This window comes from Suncus etruscus, chromosome 9 (genome assembly GCF_024139225.1).
Source record: "Suncus etruscus isolate mSunEtr1 chromosome 9, mSunEtr1.pri.cur, whole genome shotgun sequence".
NCBI lineage: Eukaryota > Metazoa > Chordata > Mammalia > Eulipotyphla > Soricidae > Suncus > Suncus etruscus.
Genome location: NC_064856.1, coordinates 62,075,468 through 62,094,256, shown reverse-complemented (window position 1 = coordinate 62,094,256; position 18,789 = coordinate 62,075,468). Strand labels below are relative to the sequence as shown.

The following is an 18,789-nucleotide window of genomic DNA, read 5'->3' as shown; positions in this document are numbered from 1 at the left end:
ACTGAACTACCAACACACATACAGGTCTGGAGTTTTTTTTCTCTCCCCAGAGTAACATAAAAGACCAGGGCCAGTCCCCAAGAGGAAGATAGTTGGTATAAAATACAGTCAGCCAGGTGTATAGGGGAGAGTCATACTTCATTCACAAGCATGTCTTACCCATAGGCCTCAGCGGAGTGCCCCGGAAGAGCTCGTAGAATTTAGAAAGGTACAGGACCATGCTGAGCTTGTCGGGTTCTTTTGAGGATGCCATCTCTTTGCCTGTAGTCACTGGAGGTATCCCAAACTCACGCTCTGCCACATCAAAGGCCAGTTGGTTGTTCTCCACAGCATCCTCCTCACTTAAAGAGTCAAAATCTCTAGAGATGCAAAGCCAAGTCAAGGTCAGGATGAGGAAACAGAGAGAGAGAAATCAAGTAAATTATAACCATAACACTGTCAAGGTGGGCAAAGTGTTGGGTGATAATGAAGAAGCATTTCTCAGTGTGGGACCAAGTCAAATTTGGGCCCAAGAGAATTTCACTTGAAGCAGAACATGAGAATGTATAAATTTGGAAAATGTAGAAGATATTTTGCTTGGACTACCTTATTTTCATTTTCATTTTCTATCTTTTTGTTTTGTTTTGGCCACACCTAATGTTGCTCAGGGCTTACTCCTGGCTGTATGCTCAAGAATCATTCCTGGTGCTGCTCAGGGCCAAATGTGGTGCAGGAGATCATACCTGCATTGGATAATGCATTAACCCATGTATTTTCTCACCTTATTTTCTTCTCTTCAATTACAAAACCAATTTGGGTTCCCAGAAAAAGATAATTAAGTTACATAAAACAAAAAAAAATGTGAGAACTCTTTTATCTTCTGCAGCCAGCCACACTTCCTAAAGGGATGAGGACTGATAAACTTTTGATAAATTTCCTTTCAGGCTTTTGGGCATATCTCAGATATGAGGTTATGCTGCTGCTAATTTAAATCAAACACCAATGAATATTTTGTGCCTTAACATCACAAAGTGTCTCACAAACATAATCTGATCTTCCTAAAGACTACAGTTTCTGATTCATAGATGTAGAAACAATCTCAGAAGCTAGACAGCTTCCCAGTGGCACACACCTATTTAATCTGGGCAGCAACACTAATTATTTGGGTTATCAAATTAATTCCCAGAATTACACCTTGCTCAGAATTTCTCTTTAAAGGTAGCAATCCAAGATGTGAATGTTCCAATTTCCGGGACAGTGTGGCAAAGGGTGTGTGTGATGGGATCACTCTTGGTATGACTTACATACTTGGTAAGCTACTTTGGAGGCTTATATAATGGGCCACACATATTGCTGATAGTCATTGGTATCATGGGTAAAGAACTTACAGATATCTGAAAACTGACATAGGCAAAAATAAAACCTTAATCCAGTTCTGAAATTGCAATGTTTATAGACCAGCCCCATTTCTCTTGGGCTCATGGGGTTCACCTGACAGGTCCCCCAGACTCACATCAGCTCAGGTCGGAAGCGGTGAATGATGGCACACAGAGCCAGACCACTGCGCCAGGATGTGGTCAGGTTGGTGATGCTGACATTCTGGTAGCCTTCAGTCTGCTGCTGGCACCAGGTGAGGAGTTTGTTAGGCCTGATGTCGGACTCTGCAGGGGTAGGGGAGACAGATTATGGCAAAGTGCTTTGGAGAAATTTGGTCAGGCTCCTGAGAATCCCCTGGCACAGCCTTTCTATTGGTGGAGATCAGGAAGAAAGCATTCATGATTAAAGTGCTGGTGATCCTCACCATAAATCTGGTGAGGGTCTTGGCAGAAGAGAAGAATGTCAATAGAAAACTCACCTCTCAGGAGGATCCCTAAGATCCTCTTCAGCCAAGCCCCAGAGATACCAGGGATCTTGGCCACCCAGAAGCTCAGTGAGTGGAGTATTCAGATGCAAATAGCAGTTGATGGGGTACTATGGAGGGGGAGTAGGGTGAAGTGGAAACTTAAGTGCAGGTGAGCTTTGGTGGCTAGGGGATAGGAGCACCCCCCAAAGTGAGAGTGGCAGCAAAGGTACAATTGCTTTGCTTATGAAGAGTATCCAGGTATCCCTAAGGCTGAGGCCAGTTTCCAGGACAGCAGAATGAATCAGGCTATGATGAAGTCTAGAAATTGCAACAGTTTCAGTGGGGCAGGTGTGCTATATGAGTAGGCAGGCTATGCTTGTCCAACAATGGGAAGAGGAGCACAAGAAGAGGAGTAAGGCCTGGGCAATAGGAGAAATCAGAGGACTTCAGCAAGATCGACTGAGCAAAGCCAAGGAGGTAAATTCATTCATCTGTCTTGCTACTCTGCCACAGAGCATTGCCTTATACCCAGTGCTGGGCCAGGCCCTGGAAGATCAGGAAAAAAGAGGAGTACATAGAGCAACTGACAAGACACCCACACTGGCAGCAAGAAGAGGAGAACAGCATATCCCAGTAAACTCATCCTGTAAGTCAGTTAACATGCTCCACACTCAGCATGAATGTTCTTCCAGCCTCAGACAATTCTCCAGGAAAAGAAGCCCTTCTAGTTTTACCATTGAACACAAGCACCCAGGCTCCAGATAGCTTTCAGGGTCCCACCCAACAGGAATTCTACACACAGAACCCTCCTGCTGCCTAACCAGGGTCTCAGGAAGCTGCTTACCTCGCCTGGAGAGGCCGACGGACCTTCTCATGGAGCTCATTCTCTCCAGAGGGCAATGGTGTAGTTCCTTAGTGATATACAGGTGCTGTACCTATGGACAAGAGACCACATGGCTGCTGGGACTCCCTCAAGGGTCCATCTCAGGGCCTCTAGACCTGGTCCACCACCTTATCCAGTTGCTGGTCTTTCCTCTTTTCTGGAGGTTATGACCTTCTCTAAGGTCATGCACTGGGGGGGGACTCAAGTGTGTTGGTATGATGTTGACTAATTTAAAATTTCACACCATCCTTTGAGATTGAAAAGACAGCAGAATGGATCAGGCCATGGAAAGCCTTCCCTCTGACTTCTCCCCAAGACTAGAAGAAAAAGTGTGGCACGTTCTCCATACATGCAATGTGGGATTTTAAGGCATGCTGGCAGCAAACACAGGAAAATGGAAGCGCTTGTGATTGAACATAGGTCAATCCATTCCTCTGAGGGCTGCAGAGGTGGCCTTAGCTGTCATCTCTCAGGATGCTTCTAGAGAGACAAACAGGTCTCAAAAGGCTCTGTGACCTCAGTGCTGGCGATGCACTGAGATTTTGGGAACCCCCCTCTCCCAGTCATAAGTGTAAGGTGACTCTGATGAGGCCTCAGGGAAAGGCTCACCTGGTGGGGCCTGACACAGTTGGAGTTGAGGTTTGGGTACCGTGTTCCCGGGTCCAGTGTGTACTGCTCAAAGTTCTTGTTGATGTTTTCTGGGGTTGTTTGAGGTAACAGCCGGTAAAGACTTTCTCTGGGGGGGAGACAGAAGCCAAAGGTTAGCGCTGATCTAGCCACCTCAGGCTTCTGTCCCAACCTCCTTTCCCCTGCTCTCTAGGCCTTAGAGCAGGTTCATCTTGTAACCCTTTCCTGAAATGCCTGAGGGCTCTATCTACACAGTGAAGGTTGGTCAAAGGAACTGAGAGGCTCCTTCCCAGCAGAGAGGGGCCCAGAGCCAGCAGCACAAACACCTGTGGTTTTATAACCACCACCACATGGCCTCCTGTGGTCACCTGAGATCCATAGAGACCTGTCCCCACCCACATCCCCTGACTTCTTTCAGCCTAGCCATGTGGCCAGCAGTAGGGTTCTGGGAGAAAGCCTGAAATTTCAACAGAGAAGAACCTGGGACAATAAAAGGAACAGGTCTCAGCAGGGTGGGCCTGGAGCACTGTCATGACATAAACCATCATTTTCTGGTTCTGGGCTCACTGAACAGTGCCACAGACCGCTCAGGACTGGGAATCCCAATATGAGAATTGTTCCCATTTCTTTTGGTATTTTGGACCTAAGATCCTGCCACTAGAGATGAACCCTGAAGGAAATATAGATCATGATGGATAAAGTATCCTTGGGGTCCCTAGTCAGATATGGGAGCACTAGAAAGAGGGTACTAGGGTCTAGGCTTACCGAGGAGCTGGCAAACAGCTCCTCCTCAACTCCCCTCCTGCCTACTTTTTTATTACATCTTTTTATATGAAGTGTGGGAACTGCTTCCTAAATGGTGCTCAGGAGGCTTTCTCCACTCCCAGTGATTGACACATTACTTGGGGCTTGGCTGCATATAAGACATTTCTTGACCTGTCCCTCAGACCCTGAGCTCTTGAGCTGGTGCCAGAAGAGTCTGGGATGCACTTACCTCTCAGCCAGAAGCTCCAGGGGAGGAGTTCCCTGGTTCCAGCTTCTCACCATCCAGGCTGTGTCAAAGGCTGCTAGGAACCCCCGAGCACAGCCTGTGCCCATGGGCCAAAAAGGCTGTGAAAGGAAATGAAATAGAACAATCTTGCTGTATTCTGGAACTTTCCAGCCTGCCAGTCAGGTCCACATAGGCACAGAGGATATAGGAGCTGATGGGTTACCCATTAGATTGTACCACCACCAGCAGACAGAACTGGCACCTCGAGGGTCTAAATCAAGAGACAATGACCCAGGAAGAACAGCACTGCCCTGAGAAGGCTTTTCCTATCTGTGCTCAGGAATCACTCCTGGTTGGGGCTAACCATATGGGGCACTGAGGATTAAAACCATGTTGGTTGAGTATCCAGGGCAAGTGCCCTACCCATTGTATTTTCTCTCCATAGGAAAAGCCTTTCTCTAAACAGGGCCACAACTGGTAGTACATGTGAATAGGGTGGTATGTTGAGGTGTATTGACACCCATGGCATGAGCCCTATTGCTTGAATCATAGCCCAGGACTGAGGATGAAGCCTTAGGCTGGCTGAAAGGCAGTGTGCTCTGAGAAGAACCTGCCTGATTTTGTACTTCGACATAGAAGTTGGTCTAAAAGGATCCAGAGGTGGAAGAGGAAGCTCTTCTGCTTCATGTAGATAAATCTCACTCCATGGATTTAGAGGGAGGAAAAGGATGGGCTTGAGTCCCTCCTCCCCTGGTCACCTATGAGCAGGTACAATTGGCACAAAGGGATCTGCCTTCTAGAAGGAACCTGGGAGCTTCATATGCAGGTAGTACCTCAAGCAAGCTGTCGCCCACCAGGGCCACCAGTAGTTGGTGTGACTGGCGCTCGCGCACTAGGGCTGCATTCTCAGAGGCATACATGGAGGTGAAGTCAAACATGGCCGCGTCCGGCTGCCCATAGTGGTTTATGGCAAAGTCAAGAGATGGCAGCTGGTAGTTGGTGGCAAAGTCAGCAGCCTCTCGGGCATAGGAAAGCAAGTTTTCCTGGTTCACATTCTCTGCGCACAACAGCCGCTCTGTGTCAATGTAGTCCTGAGGGGAGAGAGACAGAGACAAGTGCAGCTGCCTGCCTAATCCCCTCAAGTCTTAATGCCCACTTCTTAGTGAAAGGATTAGATTGGGTTATATGGGATGCTCATTAAAACACAAATATAGAGAATGAGGTTCAAAGAAATTATGAGAAATTATGAGAATTAATACAATTGTAATCAAGCATCCAGGTTGGCTCTAAGTTTCCTGGCATCCATGGCAAAAGGGAAATGTGACAAGCTACAGAACTTTTCTTATCAGAGAGAAGGAAGCACCAACATTCCTGCAGGGAGGCAATCATTTTCCTGGCATTAAAATCTGCAAGAATGATCCCTCACATAGGAATTTCATCAGGGAATATTGTGTTGTAATAAATATCATCCATATGAACCATGTGAGAGCAAACACTAGCATATCTTAAGTGGCTGGTTCTCAGGATATGTTTTAGTAAAATGAAATTACAAAAGACTAGGTGAAATGCGCTGAAGGGTAGATCCATTTTTCATAGGCCTGGAAATTTAGAAAGGCCATATTCTAGCATGTGAGGTGGCCATGGGAAGGGAAGCAGCAAAACTGAGCCAGGAATAAAGAAGCTAATAGGAAGAGCAATTTCCCCACATGTGGAACTGGGAAGAGGCTGTAGGATAGAATATCAGGTCAGGCAATGCCTGTTTGGAGCCTTGCCTAAAGATAGAATAAGCTTCAAGAAAAGAGGGGTGAGTGCTGGCAGTGCTATGCTGACCTCCAACATCATGGAAGAAATCTTACCCTGCCTGCATGAGACCCACAGCAGGGTCCTCTGACAGGAAGGTCCACACAAGCAGCTTCAGACAGAAGGCTCAGTGCCTAGCTGATACAACTGCCCCAGAGCCTGGCTGGACTTGGGAAGCAGAGAAAGCTCAAGCCATAGTTCCTTAACCAAAGGCACATTCAACTTTCCTGTGGTTTAAAATTCCTGCCTTAAACCTGTATGTCTCTCAATACCTGCACAGAGATCTTTGAGGGAAAGGACAGCCCAGAGAGGACAACTTTAGGCCTGGCCTTGCTCTATCCTCCACCTTCTAGTCATTTATGCCACTAGCCTTGTGACAGAGAACCTTGGTGAGAGAATGGAAGAGAATGAGCCACTACGAAGGAATTGAGTCACCATAAGCAGGAGGCTTGTTGGGGCCACTGCCTTGAATAGAAACAGCATCTTAGCAGGACTCAGCAGGAGGAACAGGAATTCCAAGTCCAGCTTCACTTGTCTCCCTAGACCTGAACTCATAGGGATCTTTCACCCTCCCCTCTATCAAGGTGCCTTCCTTACCTGTACTTATGAAAAGGCCCATCAGTTTTAATTTGGTATCCCCAAACAGAGGAGGTCATTTACTAAGGGATGACTGTGGAGGGGAAGGAAGATGCTTGCCCACACTGCAGGGGACACCAGATGTTGAAGCCCATCACGCATAGGTTTTGGCTGTACTCAGTCATCAACTTCTTCCCACTTACTTGTACCCCACCCCCACAAAACACAGCCTCCTTGCTTGTAATACAGGCTCCCAGCAAAGATCAAGCAAATGGAAGAGGCCATTGGAGGGCTGGGTTACTAATGCCACCTGGCAGGCTGCCTGCATAAGCTGGCAGGAGGAGAGACACATTCTTCTCTGACAAGCAGTAATGAATGGGCATCCGTGCTGCTTGGGACTCAGCCGACTGCTGGATAGTGGTTGACCTCAGGCTGCATGATCTATATCTGGAAGTTACAGCAGCTGCAGCAGAGGCTGAAATGGGGTCTCTGTGGGTGCTGGAAACCTGACCAGAAAAGATCCCATCCCAGGGCTCTACATTTGCTCTTTTCCTCCCGAGTTTGTCTTTTCTTTCAGCATCAAGATACTGAGACAGGAAGCAGAAGCCAGGCAGCCTGCAGGACGCTAGAGCAGGTGTCCAACCAGGCAGAGAAGAATCTATGGGAAGAATCTATAAACCCACTGCATTTTGGGCACTATGCTTTGAATAGGTCTGGCTTGGTTTTGAATTAATTTACTCCTGTGAACGACTCTTTCAGAGAGAAGTCATTATTCCTTTTCTGCAGATATGATTAAAGTTCAGCATGGACAGGCAGCTTACTCACCATACTACATCAAGCTTTAGCTCTGACTTTTTGACTGTAAGTACCAAAAGTTCCCCCTCCGACATGACAAGGTAGCTATGGCCATATGATATTCAAAAGTGAAATTGTCTCAGGTGATCTAGTAGGACAAGAGCTGTCAGCTGCCTCACAGCGATGAGTGAACGCTCAAGACAGGAAGAAAAGTGGAATAAAACAAAAGGGAGAAGAAAAGCCTCTGGCGAAAGACTTGTCCCTAACAATCCTCAGCTCTGGCCACACACCACTGTGGGATCCTTTATCCAGCTCCACACAACATCAAGAAGAAAAGTGACAAGCAGTGATCCCTTTTCTCTCCTGAATGCCTGGTCACCTGGTCTGACAGGACAATAACCGCACTCATTCTTGCAGAAACATCTAGTAAACCACAGCCCAGAGATACATACATTAATGATGACACCTTTGTCCAGCAGGCTCTGCTTCTTTGCTGTCATGACAAAATAGTGGGTGTAGTCCTTATAATAAACAATGTTCTCCAAATCAATCCCTGTAAAGAGAAGCCATCATGAATTCAGTATTTCTTTCTCTGTGCCTGCTGTGTACCAGAACCTCAACTTTGCTTCTGGCAGGCCCATTTGTTATTTTCAGAATATTTTGTGGTGTTACCCTCCCCCAAAGCCAAATGCTAATCTTGTTGGTGAAACCCTCCCACAGCTGGGAGGGGTCTTTGATTGGTTATTAAGAATAACCAATGGAGGAGGGGAGAGGATTCACAGCTAGGATGGAGGCATAGGAACAGGAAGAGGCTGCTTAGCTTAGAGGCCATGTGAAAAAAGAACATGGCGGTTAGGGCCTTGTAATAAAGCTGGATGTCTCCTGAAACTTCATCTGACTGCTTGTAGAACATTTCCTTGCCATTACCCTGATATCTACAGACCTGCAGGCCAAAGGGGCTGCAGGGGCCAGCCAGGCTGGGCCGAGAAAGGCCTCACCATCGGCTACTAGGACTTTATAATTAATAATTAATACATGTGGTAGTATGTATGTATGAAAACAAACAAGGCTGGAAAACATAAAACTTTAGTGCCAAAAATGACCCCACTCAACATAGCTAGCTTTCAGAGTCCCACAAAGGCACTGGTTCAATATTATCATTATAGGCAACATTATATTGGTTTGTGGAGCACAAAACAGAATAATATGATTAAAGCACTACTTCTTTGAAAACTCCAAGTTGTTGAGGTGTGTGTGTGTGTGTGTGTGTGTGTGTGTGTGTGTGTGTGTGTGTGCGTGCATGCATACATGAACAGGCTAGAATTCCCAAGTCCAAGATGAATGTATGATGCAGGAAAGCGCATGCCCAGGGCATGACAACTAAGAAGTGACAAAGCCAGGATGAGTCAAAGCCTGTTTGACTCTGATTCCCATTCACTGTCTTATGCCTGGGGCTAGAGGTACAAAGGACTATGTTACTTCTCCAGATCAGACCAAAAGATGTTTCTAACCTTCTCCCCATCACATAGGGAAGGCCATGGTAGGAACTTCTCAAGTCAGAGGGCTGGCTTGTATCTTTTAGCACTTTCTACTGTCATTCAGGAAAAGCATAGAAACTAGAGTGAACAGAGGGTTATATTGGCACTGACCATTAAGTTGTGATGGATGTTCATCAGTACAGACTAGAGGACAGCTTCAAAGAGCTGGTGTTAGGGATCTGTTTTTATGCCTTGTAGAGAGTGATAACAACTTATACATATTCTCAAATTTTTTCACAAACACACAACTTATTCATGAGCATGAGCAAATGTGGAACATACAACAAATATATTACATGTACAATAAATGGCAAAGGAACATCATGGAGGGGGTGTGTTTAGTGTGATAATGAAGACCAAGGAGACTAGAAGTTGAAATGGGTTCTTCTACATAAATGTCACTGCTGGTACTGTCCAGCCTGGTGGCTGGGGCCCTCATCAATACAAAACTGTTCTGAAAGGTTTGCTTTGGTCCAATCAGAGCCAATAAATAGAAAGCAATAGAATAGCTTCTCCCAGTGAGAGCTGGTCACAACCTCCAAAATACGAGGCTTAGGCCAGTCTGTCTTAGTTTTTCCTAACCCCCCAAGACCCTTGGAATGGTTCTCCAAGTTAAGCCTCCCCTCTCCCCAGAAGATCACCTAAAAACTCATTAGAAATGCAAATGAAAGGGACAGAAAGATAACACAGAGGTAGGGCATTTGCCTTGCATGCAGCAGATCAGGAAAATTCCATATTCCTGGTGCCTGCCAGAGCGATTTCTGAGCACAGAATCAGGAGTAACCCCTGAGCACCACTGGGTGTGACCCAAAAAAACAAAACAAAACAAAAGGTATGCAAAGGAATAAAAAACTTTAAAGATGGGCCACTACAATTTATACTTCCTTTTTATGGGGGGGCACATTCAGTGACATTCAGGGGTTACTCTTGGCTCTACGCTCAGAAATAGCTCCTTACTTGTGGGACTATATGGAATGCTCAGGGATCGAATTGTGGTCTGTCCTAGGTCAGTAGCATGCAAGGCAAACGCCCTACCACTACACCAATGGTCCGGCCCCTACAAGTTATACTTTTAAAAAGAGATTCTAATTTAGGATCTAATTGAGAATTCCTGGCTTTGTCTCTGCAAGAAAGAAAGATCTAGAGAAAATTAACAATCAGCACAGAGGTGTGCTGGGTAACCATAGGAACTCCTTTATTACCATTAAATAGGAAACAGCCATCAATGTTCAGGGCCCCCCACCCCCTAGAGAATTTGAGGAAATATATTGCTGTCATGTGGAGGGACATTGCTGAGAAACAATAGCCAAAGGTGACTGCAGGCAAATGAAAAGGAAGCACACTGAAATGTTTTGAAAAACACACTTAATGTCCTGCCATCATTTGGTTGTTTATTTGACAATTTATTTTCTTAAGTTTGGAGAGGAAAGGAGAGTTGGAGAATTCTTAAATAATTAAAAAGGACCTAATAATCTAGAAGAAAATACATTTTTATTTTGTTTTTTGGACCACACTCGGTGATGCTCAGGGGTTTCTCCTGGCTATATGCTCCTGACTTGGGGGACCATATGGGATGCCGGGGATTGAACCCAGGTCTGTCCTGGGTCAGCCACGTGCAAGGCAAATGGCATACCACTGCGCTATAGCTCCGACCCCTAGAAGAAAATACTATTTTAAAAATAATGCAGTCATGATGAAACCAGAAGGTCAGACAATGAATAGACCGCAGAAAGACCAGGCAAAGACTGGTTTATAATAGATTTCATTCTTAGGAAACTATGAAAATAATCTTGCTAAGCTGGAGAGAGTTGAGGGGTCAGGGTACTGGTCTTTTAGGCACAAGGACACAAGTGTGAAGCCTAGTCTTAGTTACATGTCTCCACATCCTCTAGAGCTCTTCCTTGTAGCCCTGGTAGGCCCCCCACTGGCCTTGCTGGGCTAAAGCAGCACCAAATCAATGAGTTTTAGAGCTGGACCTTCTGGCTTAGTTGACAGGTCCTTTAAGTCCTGATTGGAAGCTCCCACCTGCAATCCAAAGAAGCAGTTTAATATTTAAGCAACAGCAAATAACTATAAAATCTAAACTGGAGCTTGGCAAATGTCTTCTAGAAAAAAATAGACTGTAAATATTTGGGGCTTTGTGGCCGCTGAGGGTCTGTGTCATGACCATGTACCACAAGAGCAACAAGAGGCAATGACATAAGCAAATGGGCATGGCTACATGCCAGTTCTTTCCTTTTTTTTTCTTTTAAATGGGTCTCAATGCTCAAGTCTCACATAATTTTCATTTCTTCAGACATTCAGAATTATTAAAATCATTCTGAGCTCGAAAACATGTGGGCCAGCCAGTATGCCAATGCTCAGGCAGTGAAACACATCTGTTGAATGAACAATTCTGCAGCTCTCCACACTGATGACCATCAGGAGAATGAGATTGCAGTAAAAAAAATATAGGAAAGGTGATGGTGATGAAGAAAAGCAGAATTTTCAGAGTGGGGACTTGTGGAGATTTGAGGTCAGGTAGAAAGGAAGGATGTAGGTGAAAAATGACTGAAAAAGAGAATAATAAAAGGAAGACCAGCTCCTGTTTCTGAACAACGCTAGGCATGGATGATTTATTTGTATCAAGATGTGATTTAATACTGTTGTTATGTGCTTTTGCAGAGAGCAGTAGCTATATTCTTAACTGGATTTAAAAAGAAAGGAAAAGATGTAGAAGTGACTTCATTGAGAGCAAACATATGGTTCATCTTTCCCCTTCTGCTTTATTTTTCTCTATCTCCTAAGACCACGAATTGGGGGCAGTGTGTGTGTGTGTGTGTGTGTGTGTGTGTGTGTGTGTGTGTGTGTGTGTGTGTGTGTGTGTGTGTGTGTGTGTGTGTGTGTGTAAAGCAAGTGCTATACTTCTTATCATAGCCTGTCCCTTGCTTTTGTTTTTATCAATAGTTTTCCCTATTAGTTGTGTGCTCTGAGAGAGGGATTTTATTATATTACCCACTACTTTATATCAGTCCCTTAGATAGGAGATCTGAGTGGCGTGTTCAAGGAACTAGGCAGAGATGAATAAGTCATAAATCCTAAATTATGATTCAGAACAGAACAGGACCCAAACCTACCTGTTACCTAGGCAGGAAGGGGGGTGGAGCCACAGAAACAATTAGTAGATTAATAAATGTCTCTGTGGACCTAAAAGAGAATGTATATACCACAAAGACTCCCAGCAACAATGGCCCCCCTCTAAGACTGCTGTGCTCTTTCTAGCTCAATGTACCTCAGTGTACTGTGAAGTAACTGATTGAGAAACTCCATTCTTGGGCCCTTCTTTTTGTTTCAACATTGCCATGAATACCAGAAAAAATCTTATAAAAAAGTACTCTGTACCCCTGATCAGGTCCAATCATTTCAGATGATTGCCTACTTGCAGGATCCATCTTGATGTTAAATTGAAACTCTTTGCTCCCTCACCTAAAGGTATTTTGGGTGTGACTGATTAAGCGAATTCCATTATAATAGGATCATAGAGAGGAACATAGTGAGCTATAAATAAATATATTTTGAATAAAAGGTGGGTCTCCTCCTTTTCTTGGGGGTCCACATTGAAAAGACCACTCTGCATGAGCATCCTGCCCATCTTGTACATCTCCCTTGTACATCTCTTCTGGGAAAAGGCATCATCAATAAAATAGGACCAATTACTGTAGGTCCACCCCCAGGTTAATGGCTTGCTCCTCAGAATACTCCTGAATCTCTCAGTGACTAAAGTAGAGACTGATTAGATTGTTTATCTAAGTGTGAGGCCCCTTACCTCCTCCCTCCTCCACCACACAAACATAAACTGGACAGGGAGTCATTGTGGCAGGGAACAATGCCTATTGTATACCCTGTGATATGTAAATCACCCTGTCAACTTCTGCCAAGTAAACATGTATTAAAATTTTCAGCGCTTCCATATCTAGCATGCAAGTGCTTAGTTAAAGCTTTGACACCAAAGCACCCATCTTAAAGGGGCATTCTCTTTTATGAGGGCTAAGCCTAGCACAAGGTCTGTTACACAATATGGCAGCCTCCACTTTCATCCACTCAGGGACCAACTATTTAATGGATCCTGGTAGATGGAATCATTAGTTAATTGGGACTGACTTGTTTACTTGCTTTTTCTTCCTTTTTCCTTCTTTCATTTTTTTCTTCCCAGACTGTAAATTCCTGCTTTTATGATTTAAATTCACACTTAAAGTAGACTCTTAAAATCCTAGCCTCACACCCTCAAGTCCAGTAAAAGTAAAACCCACTGGGCCAGTCCATGTTTCTAGACTCATTCTACCCAGGATGCCTCACTGTGTCCAGGGATACTGTGTTTTTTCCCAAGTCCTTGGGAATAAACCTCAATTTAATAATAATAATAAACCTCAATTTCTTCAAAGTTTTCTGGTTGTTTTTGTACATCTTGCAATCATGAGAACCGAAAGGGCATGTTTGGTTAGAGTGATTCTAGGTTATGAAAAATCAACCTGGACCCAGGTGAATGTTCCATAGGCATTTCTATCTATCAACATTATTACCCATAGCCTTGGAAGAATCCTAATAATTATTAGCCTGGGAGAAATTCCTGCTTCCACATTAACCCATAGTCTCCTAGGGCAGGAGATGTAGGAAATCAACTGGGCCTCTGCACATTAGCAGAAGCACAAAGAAGGAACTGGTTTGGAGAAAGATGAAGGTCCCACCTGTTTCTTCTCGAAGATCCTGAAAAAATTTCTGGTTGAAGATAAAAGCCACACCACTAATCTCTTCCACCTTGGCTTCAGCAGTGCTATTCCTGTTTATAAAGTTGGCGGTGATTGCAATAGCCAGCTTCCCACGGAATTCTTTTCTTCTGAACCCTGCAGGGAATAAAGGAAAGAATGGGTCTTCCCTCTGGGTATGATATGAAAATTAAAAAGGATGACTGGGGTGTCTTCTTTGATACCCCAAAGGCTCAGCAAAATCACAATTCTGCATCTTTAGAGATTCAGATGATGCAAAAAATTATATGCAGGATAAACATATGTTATCAAAAGACTTCCTGATTACAGGAACTTTTTCCTTTTCTAAAATTTATAGTACTAGGGGAAAAGGGGCCTGAGGGTGCAACCCAGGGCAAGCTCTATATAAAAGTGCCCACCTTGAAAGTGTAAGACCAAGGTTCTGATCTTCAGAAAAATCCCACATGCTCAGAATGTGATTCTAGTGTTAGCTCTGGATTCCTGATATCACAATAGAATAAGTAATACCAGGCATATGCATGTGTGTAGTGAAACTAAAGCATGTGCCCTTGATGAGCACCACCAGTAAAGTATAACAACTCTGTAGCCAGCAAGCATGGTGTACAAGCACAGCAAACAAGCATGTTACACCCTCCTCCCCTACTAGTAGCAAGCACCACAATCTAATAGCAAGCACCACTACTACAAACAGGTGTTATTTGTTTTGTTTTGTTTTTGCAACCCATCAATGCAGAAAAAAAAGAAGGAGAATTTGGGAAAAAAAGAATTTAAAAGAAACAAAGACACCCCTAAATAAATTTAACTATCAAAAAGACCAGTTGCTTGGGTAGGTTTTTGACGACCAATAGGCAAAGGCACACTTTTTGATCAGACTCATAGGCTTGCTCTGTTAAAGATGTGTTAGGAATTATTTCTAGGTACTCATAAAAGACCAATGTACTTTAAACCTATGATGGAAACTACTTTTCTGGAATTTTTCAAGTGTCTCTCCCCTTGAAAAGCAGAATTATGAGATTGAATTTCTGTATGACAGATTTTCAAACAATTTTCTCAGATACTGGCCCTAAGATATTTAATAAGTGCATAGGAATGGATGACATTCTTATTCAAAAATGAATGCAACAATTCCTTGGGATTCTGACAGTCTTTAATGCTTTACTGTAAGATTATTTTTGATGTAGTAAGAATACCATATACAACTACAACGTGGGTTTTTTGTTTGTTTTTGGTTTGCTACACCAACACTCAATTTTCAGACACTAATGAGGTGTCCGACTAGTCAAATTATTTCTGACACTAGAAATCCAAACACTGGTGACAGGTTTTTCCTGAATAGCAAAAGACTTATTTCATGTCAATGGGTTGAAAGCAATGTCATGTGCTGTGGACAAGCCACCAGCTGCCACAAAGGACACCAGTGTCCTCTTAGTTCAGGATATTCCAAGGGCATTATAGGCTCTGAACAAGAAAGATAAAAAAAAAAAAAAAACCCAAAAAACCTAAATGCCTATTTTGAACACTAACTACAGCACCAAAGGTTCCAACAGAGGACTAAAGCATGCTATCACACTGCAATAGCACCTCTTCATTCTTTCCCCTGTAGTGCCAAAGATCAAATCTAGGGCCTCACACCTGCAAGGCAAGTGCTATCCTGATGAACTCCATCTACAGCCCCCTAATCTCTTTTGGAATATGCTGTTCTTGTAAATCTGAATTTTCCCTTTGCCCTAGATATTGCTGTTTATTTGCTTAATTCACACCACTTGGCTTCCTGCACAGAACCTTTTATTTGTACACCCTTATATTTGTTCACCACCTACTCAGGTCTCTTGTATTCTCAAACATATCTCAAAATCCTTTTTACTGCAAAGCTTGGATTTCATCTCTAAACCTTGCCCCTTTAAATTATTCACTAATGCTGTCTCCAAAATGCTCATAAAGGTTTACCAGTGTCTAATTTAACATTGCTCATCCAGGGGTGACTTTGTCTTTCCAGGGCACTTGGTAAAATATGGAGTCATTTCTGGTTGCCACAAATGGAGGATTTGACTTGTAATTAGTGAACAGGCACAGAGGATACCACTAAGCAAACTACAATGTAAAGGAAAGACCCCATGACTAAGAATTATCTGGCTTCAAGTATCAATATTCGTGCTGAGAGAACCAGCTATACAGTCTACTTGCCAGCTGTCAAATTGCTCAAATGACTCAAATGGCTCAAATATCATTTTCATGCTCATAAAATGCAAACTATACTTAAGCTTAGCATGGATCAAGGATTTTAAATTAGCAAAGTTGTCTAATAAGTTCTACTAGTTTAACATCCAGGTTAGGAGTTTAAAGCCTACCCATAGTGCTCAGAGATTATTCTTTTGTGCTCAGGAATCACTTCTGACAGAGCTTAGGGGACCATATGTGATGCCATGGATAGAATCAGATTCTGTCACAAGTAAGGCAAATTCCTTAATCTCTGGCCTTGTTCTCCACATTTCATAATTGGCAAAACCAAGGCTCTGCAGGGATTTACTGTTCTCTAAAGATAGAACCTCATGTTCTCCAGGACAAGCTACCCTCTGATTGAGACTCCCAACCAGATTTAGCATCTGTCTCCTGCCTCTTATCCCCCTCCCATCATGGTCCCATATTCCACCCATAAGAAGAGTCTTCACCTTCCAGAGTATTTCTGCGGCCATCAGCACCAATGATGACATCAAATTCAAATTCCGATAGAGGGTGGTCTCCAGGGAGAAATTCTGCCCGCCAACCAATTTCTACAGAAGAGAAAGATGAGATTAGTTGGTAAAGAAAGGGGAGAGAAGAATGATAATCTCTGTGTTGGTCAGGAGAAACAAATGGTGCCACCCATTTGTGCATTCTAGGTAGAGCCTCCAGGGGTAAGCAACCCAATTGTGTTTGTTTAATATTCCAGCCTTTGTGGCTCAAACACCACATCAGTGTAGGGCAAGGTAAACTCATAGAGCTCTAGTTTTCTATAAAAGTCTGCAGTCTATGCTGATGAGCATTACAGTCTTTTATAAAACTTTTTTTTTGCTACCTAATTATGATTGAAATCAAACATATACTCAACATCTGGAATGGTTTCAGAGTACACAAGTCTCTGAAAGTTAAATAATGAATATAACCCTGCTCTAAGTCCAGTCCCAAAGTTCCTGAATTCTCATAGTTTGGACAGAGGACCAGACAAATGCAACTTACATATGAAACTGAAATTTCTAATACCAAGGAGATCCTAGAACTAAAAGCCTTGCCCAAGCAGAAAACTTTGTATTAATAACTTAGATTCAGTTATATCAAAATAAAACTGACCATTATGTGTAAAAATTTACATAAACTTAGTAGGGAAAGAAAATTATTAAATAAATTATACAATGGGTAAATTTTATAATTTGCTAAGTTGTCCTTCAGTAAAACTAAAATATTACACACTGAAAATACCTTGAATATTTTCTATGTGCTCTAGAAACTTCACTTTTTATTGGATTTAAAAGTATCATCTCCCAAGCTAGGGGCAATTTCTGAGCGCATAGCCAGGAGTAACCCCTGAGTGTCAAACGGATGTGGCCCAAAAACCAAAAAAAAAAAAAAAAAGTATCATCTCTATGAAAGTGTAACCACTATACTATGCATTCTCAAACACATGATCTCTAAAGATCATGTGAAAAACCTTCAAGCAAACAAATCTGTCATATATTATGCTAACTGATCAAACTTCATTTGTCAAAATATCACTTCCTAGTGACAGGACAACCAAATCACAGAATACAAATTATCATTGGTTTAATTATAAATCCCCTGAAATCTGAAGAGCAAAACTAAAGTGATAGTTAAGAAAATAAAGCCAAAATATTCTCTGATGAGATCATTCAGAACTCAGTAGAATAGCTCATACAGGAATATTCTGAGACCTGATCATGTTGCTTTCACTTTGTAAAAACCTGTTTTGTAGACAGAAAGTGAAAATTAGATAGTACTTTGATTTTCTTGATCTTCAGGAGGCTCGACAACTTTCACAAACTCTACATTCACGTGAATTTCAACTCCCAACATCAAAGCGACCTTGAATAGGATGAGCTGTAACTGACGAATACCTGTTAGGAAGAAGAAGAAAGATGAACTCTGAGTAGTGGCACCTGATTGCTTCTTATATTCAGGAGACTATATAAACACCCTTAGCAACTTCCAAGTATCACAATATATCATCGGTGATATTTACTGATCACTAATTATGTGCCAAATAGTCTCATTTTTTTTTTGCTTGTTTGTTTAAACCTTAAAGTAACCTGTTAGGATGATGATTCTTTATACATAAAAATTCAGGTTCAGTGAGACTAAGTGACTTGCTGAAGGTCACGGCAACAAAACTAGAATGTGACCCAAGATTTTTTTGATTCCAAGATAGTGCTCCAGCTGTCAGGTTCTCTCTTTCCTGACTCTTTCCAGAGATGGGCTCTGGGTTTGATAAGATTAAGATGAAAATAGAAGGAGGAGAAAGAGAAGGAAATGATGAAGATGTAGAAGAGATAGAAAGTAGGTACAGCTGGGGCCAGAGAGATAGCATGGAGGTAAGGCATTTTGCCTTGCATGTGGAAGGACAGTGGTTCGAATTCTGGCATCCCATATGATTCCCCGAGCCTGCCAGGAGCGATTTCTGAGCATAGAGCCAGGAGTAACCCCTAAGCACTGCTGGGTGTGACCCAAACAAACAAACAAACAAAAAACAACAGAAAAAAGAAAGTAGGTATAGCTATCCAGGATAATGAGTAGAAATTGGCCCCTTAAAACTGGGCTCATGATTTTCTATCTCCTGCATATGGTCTCCTCAACTCCTCCAGTGAACAATACTTTGCATCCCTATTTGTCCTGTGGGTGTGCCTTCAAATATTTTTCTGCTCACTAGGATGTTCTAAACTTTCTGTGGATTCTTCCATATTAATAGTTTTTACTCATTGAACATCTACAGTGAGTCATGTGAC

General features: G+C 43.0%; 1 protein-coding gene across 2 annotated transcripts in view; it reads right to left on the bottom strand.

Moving 5' to 3' along the window:
* The window catches only part of MICAL2 (microtubule associated monooxygenase, calponin and LIM domain containing 2), a 145,923-nt gene that overhangs the window by 32,398 nt on the left and 94,736 nt on the right, over positions 1 to 18,789 (bottom strand). For both annotated transcript variants that reach the window (XM_049780989.1, XM_049780988.1), the window contains 10 exons: positions 17,788 to 17,904; positions 16,465 to 16,566; positions 13,757 to 13,912; positions 7,947 to 8,047; positions 5,157 to 5,414; positions 4,327 to 4,442; positions 3,315 to 3,441; positions 2,667 to 2,757; positions 1,493 to 1,640; positions 160 to 359 (listed from right to left, as the gene is read on the bottom strand). In XM_049780989.1, the coding sequence (XP_049636946.1) occupies positions 160 to 359; positions 1,493 to 1,640; positions 2,667 to 2,757; positions 3,315 to 3,441; positions 4,327 to 4,442; positions 5,157 to 5,414; positions 7,947 to 8,047; positions 13,757 to 13,912; positions 16,465 to 16,566; positions 17,788 to 17,904 (1,416 nt within the window). The remainder of the gene's footprint in view (positions 1 to 159; positions 360 to 1,492; positions 1,641 to 2,666; positions 2,758 to 3,314; positions 3,442 to 4,326; positions 4,443 to 5,156; positions 5,415 to 7,946; positions 8,048 to 13,756; positions 13,913 to 16,464; positions 16,567 to 17,787; positions 17,905 to 18,789) is intronic.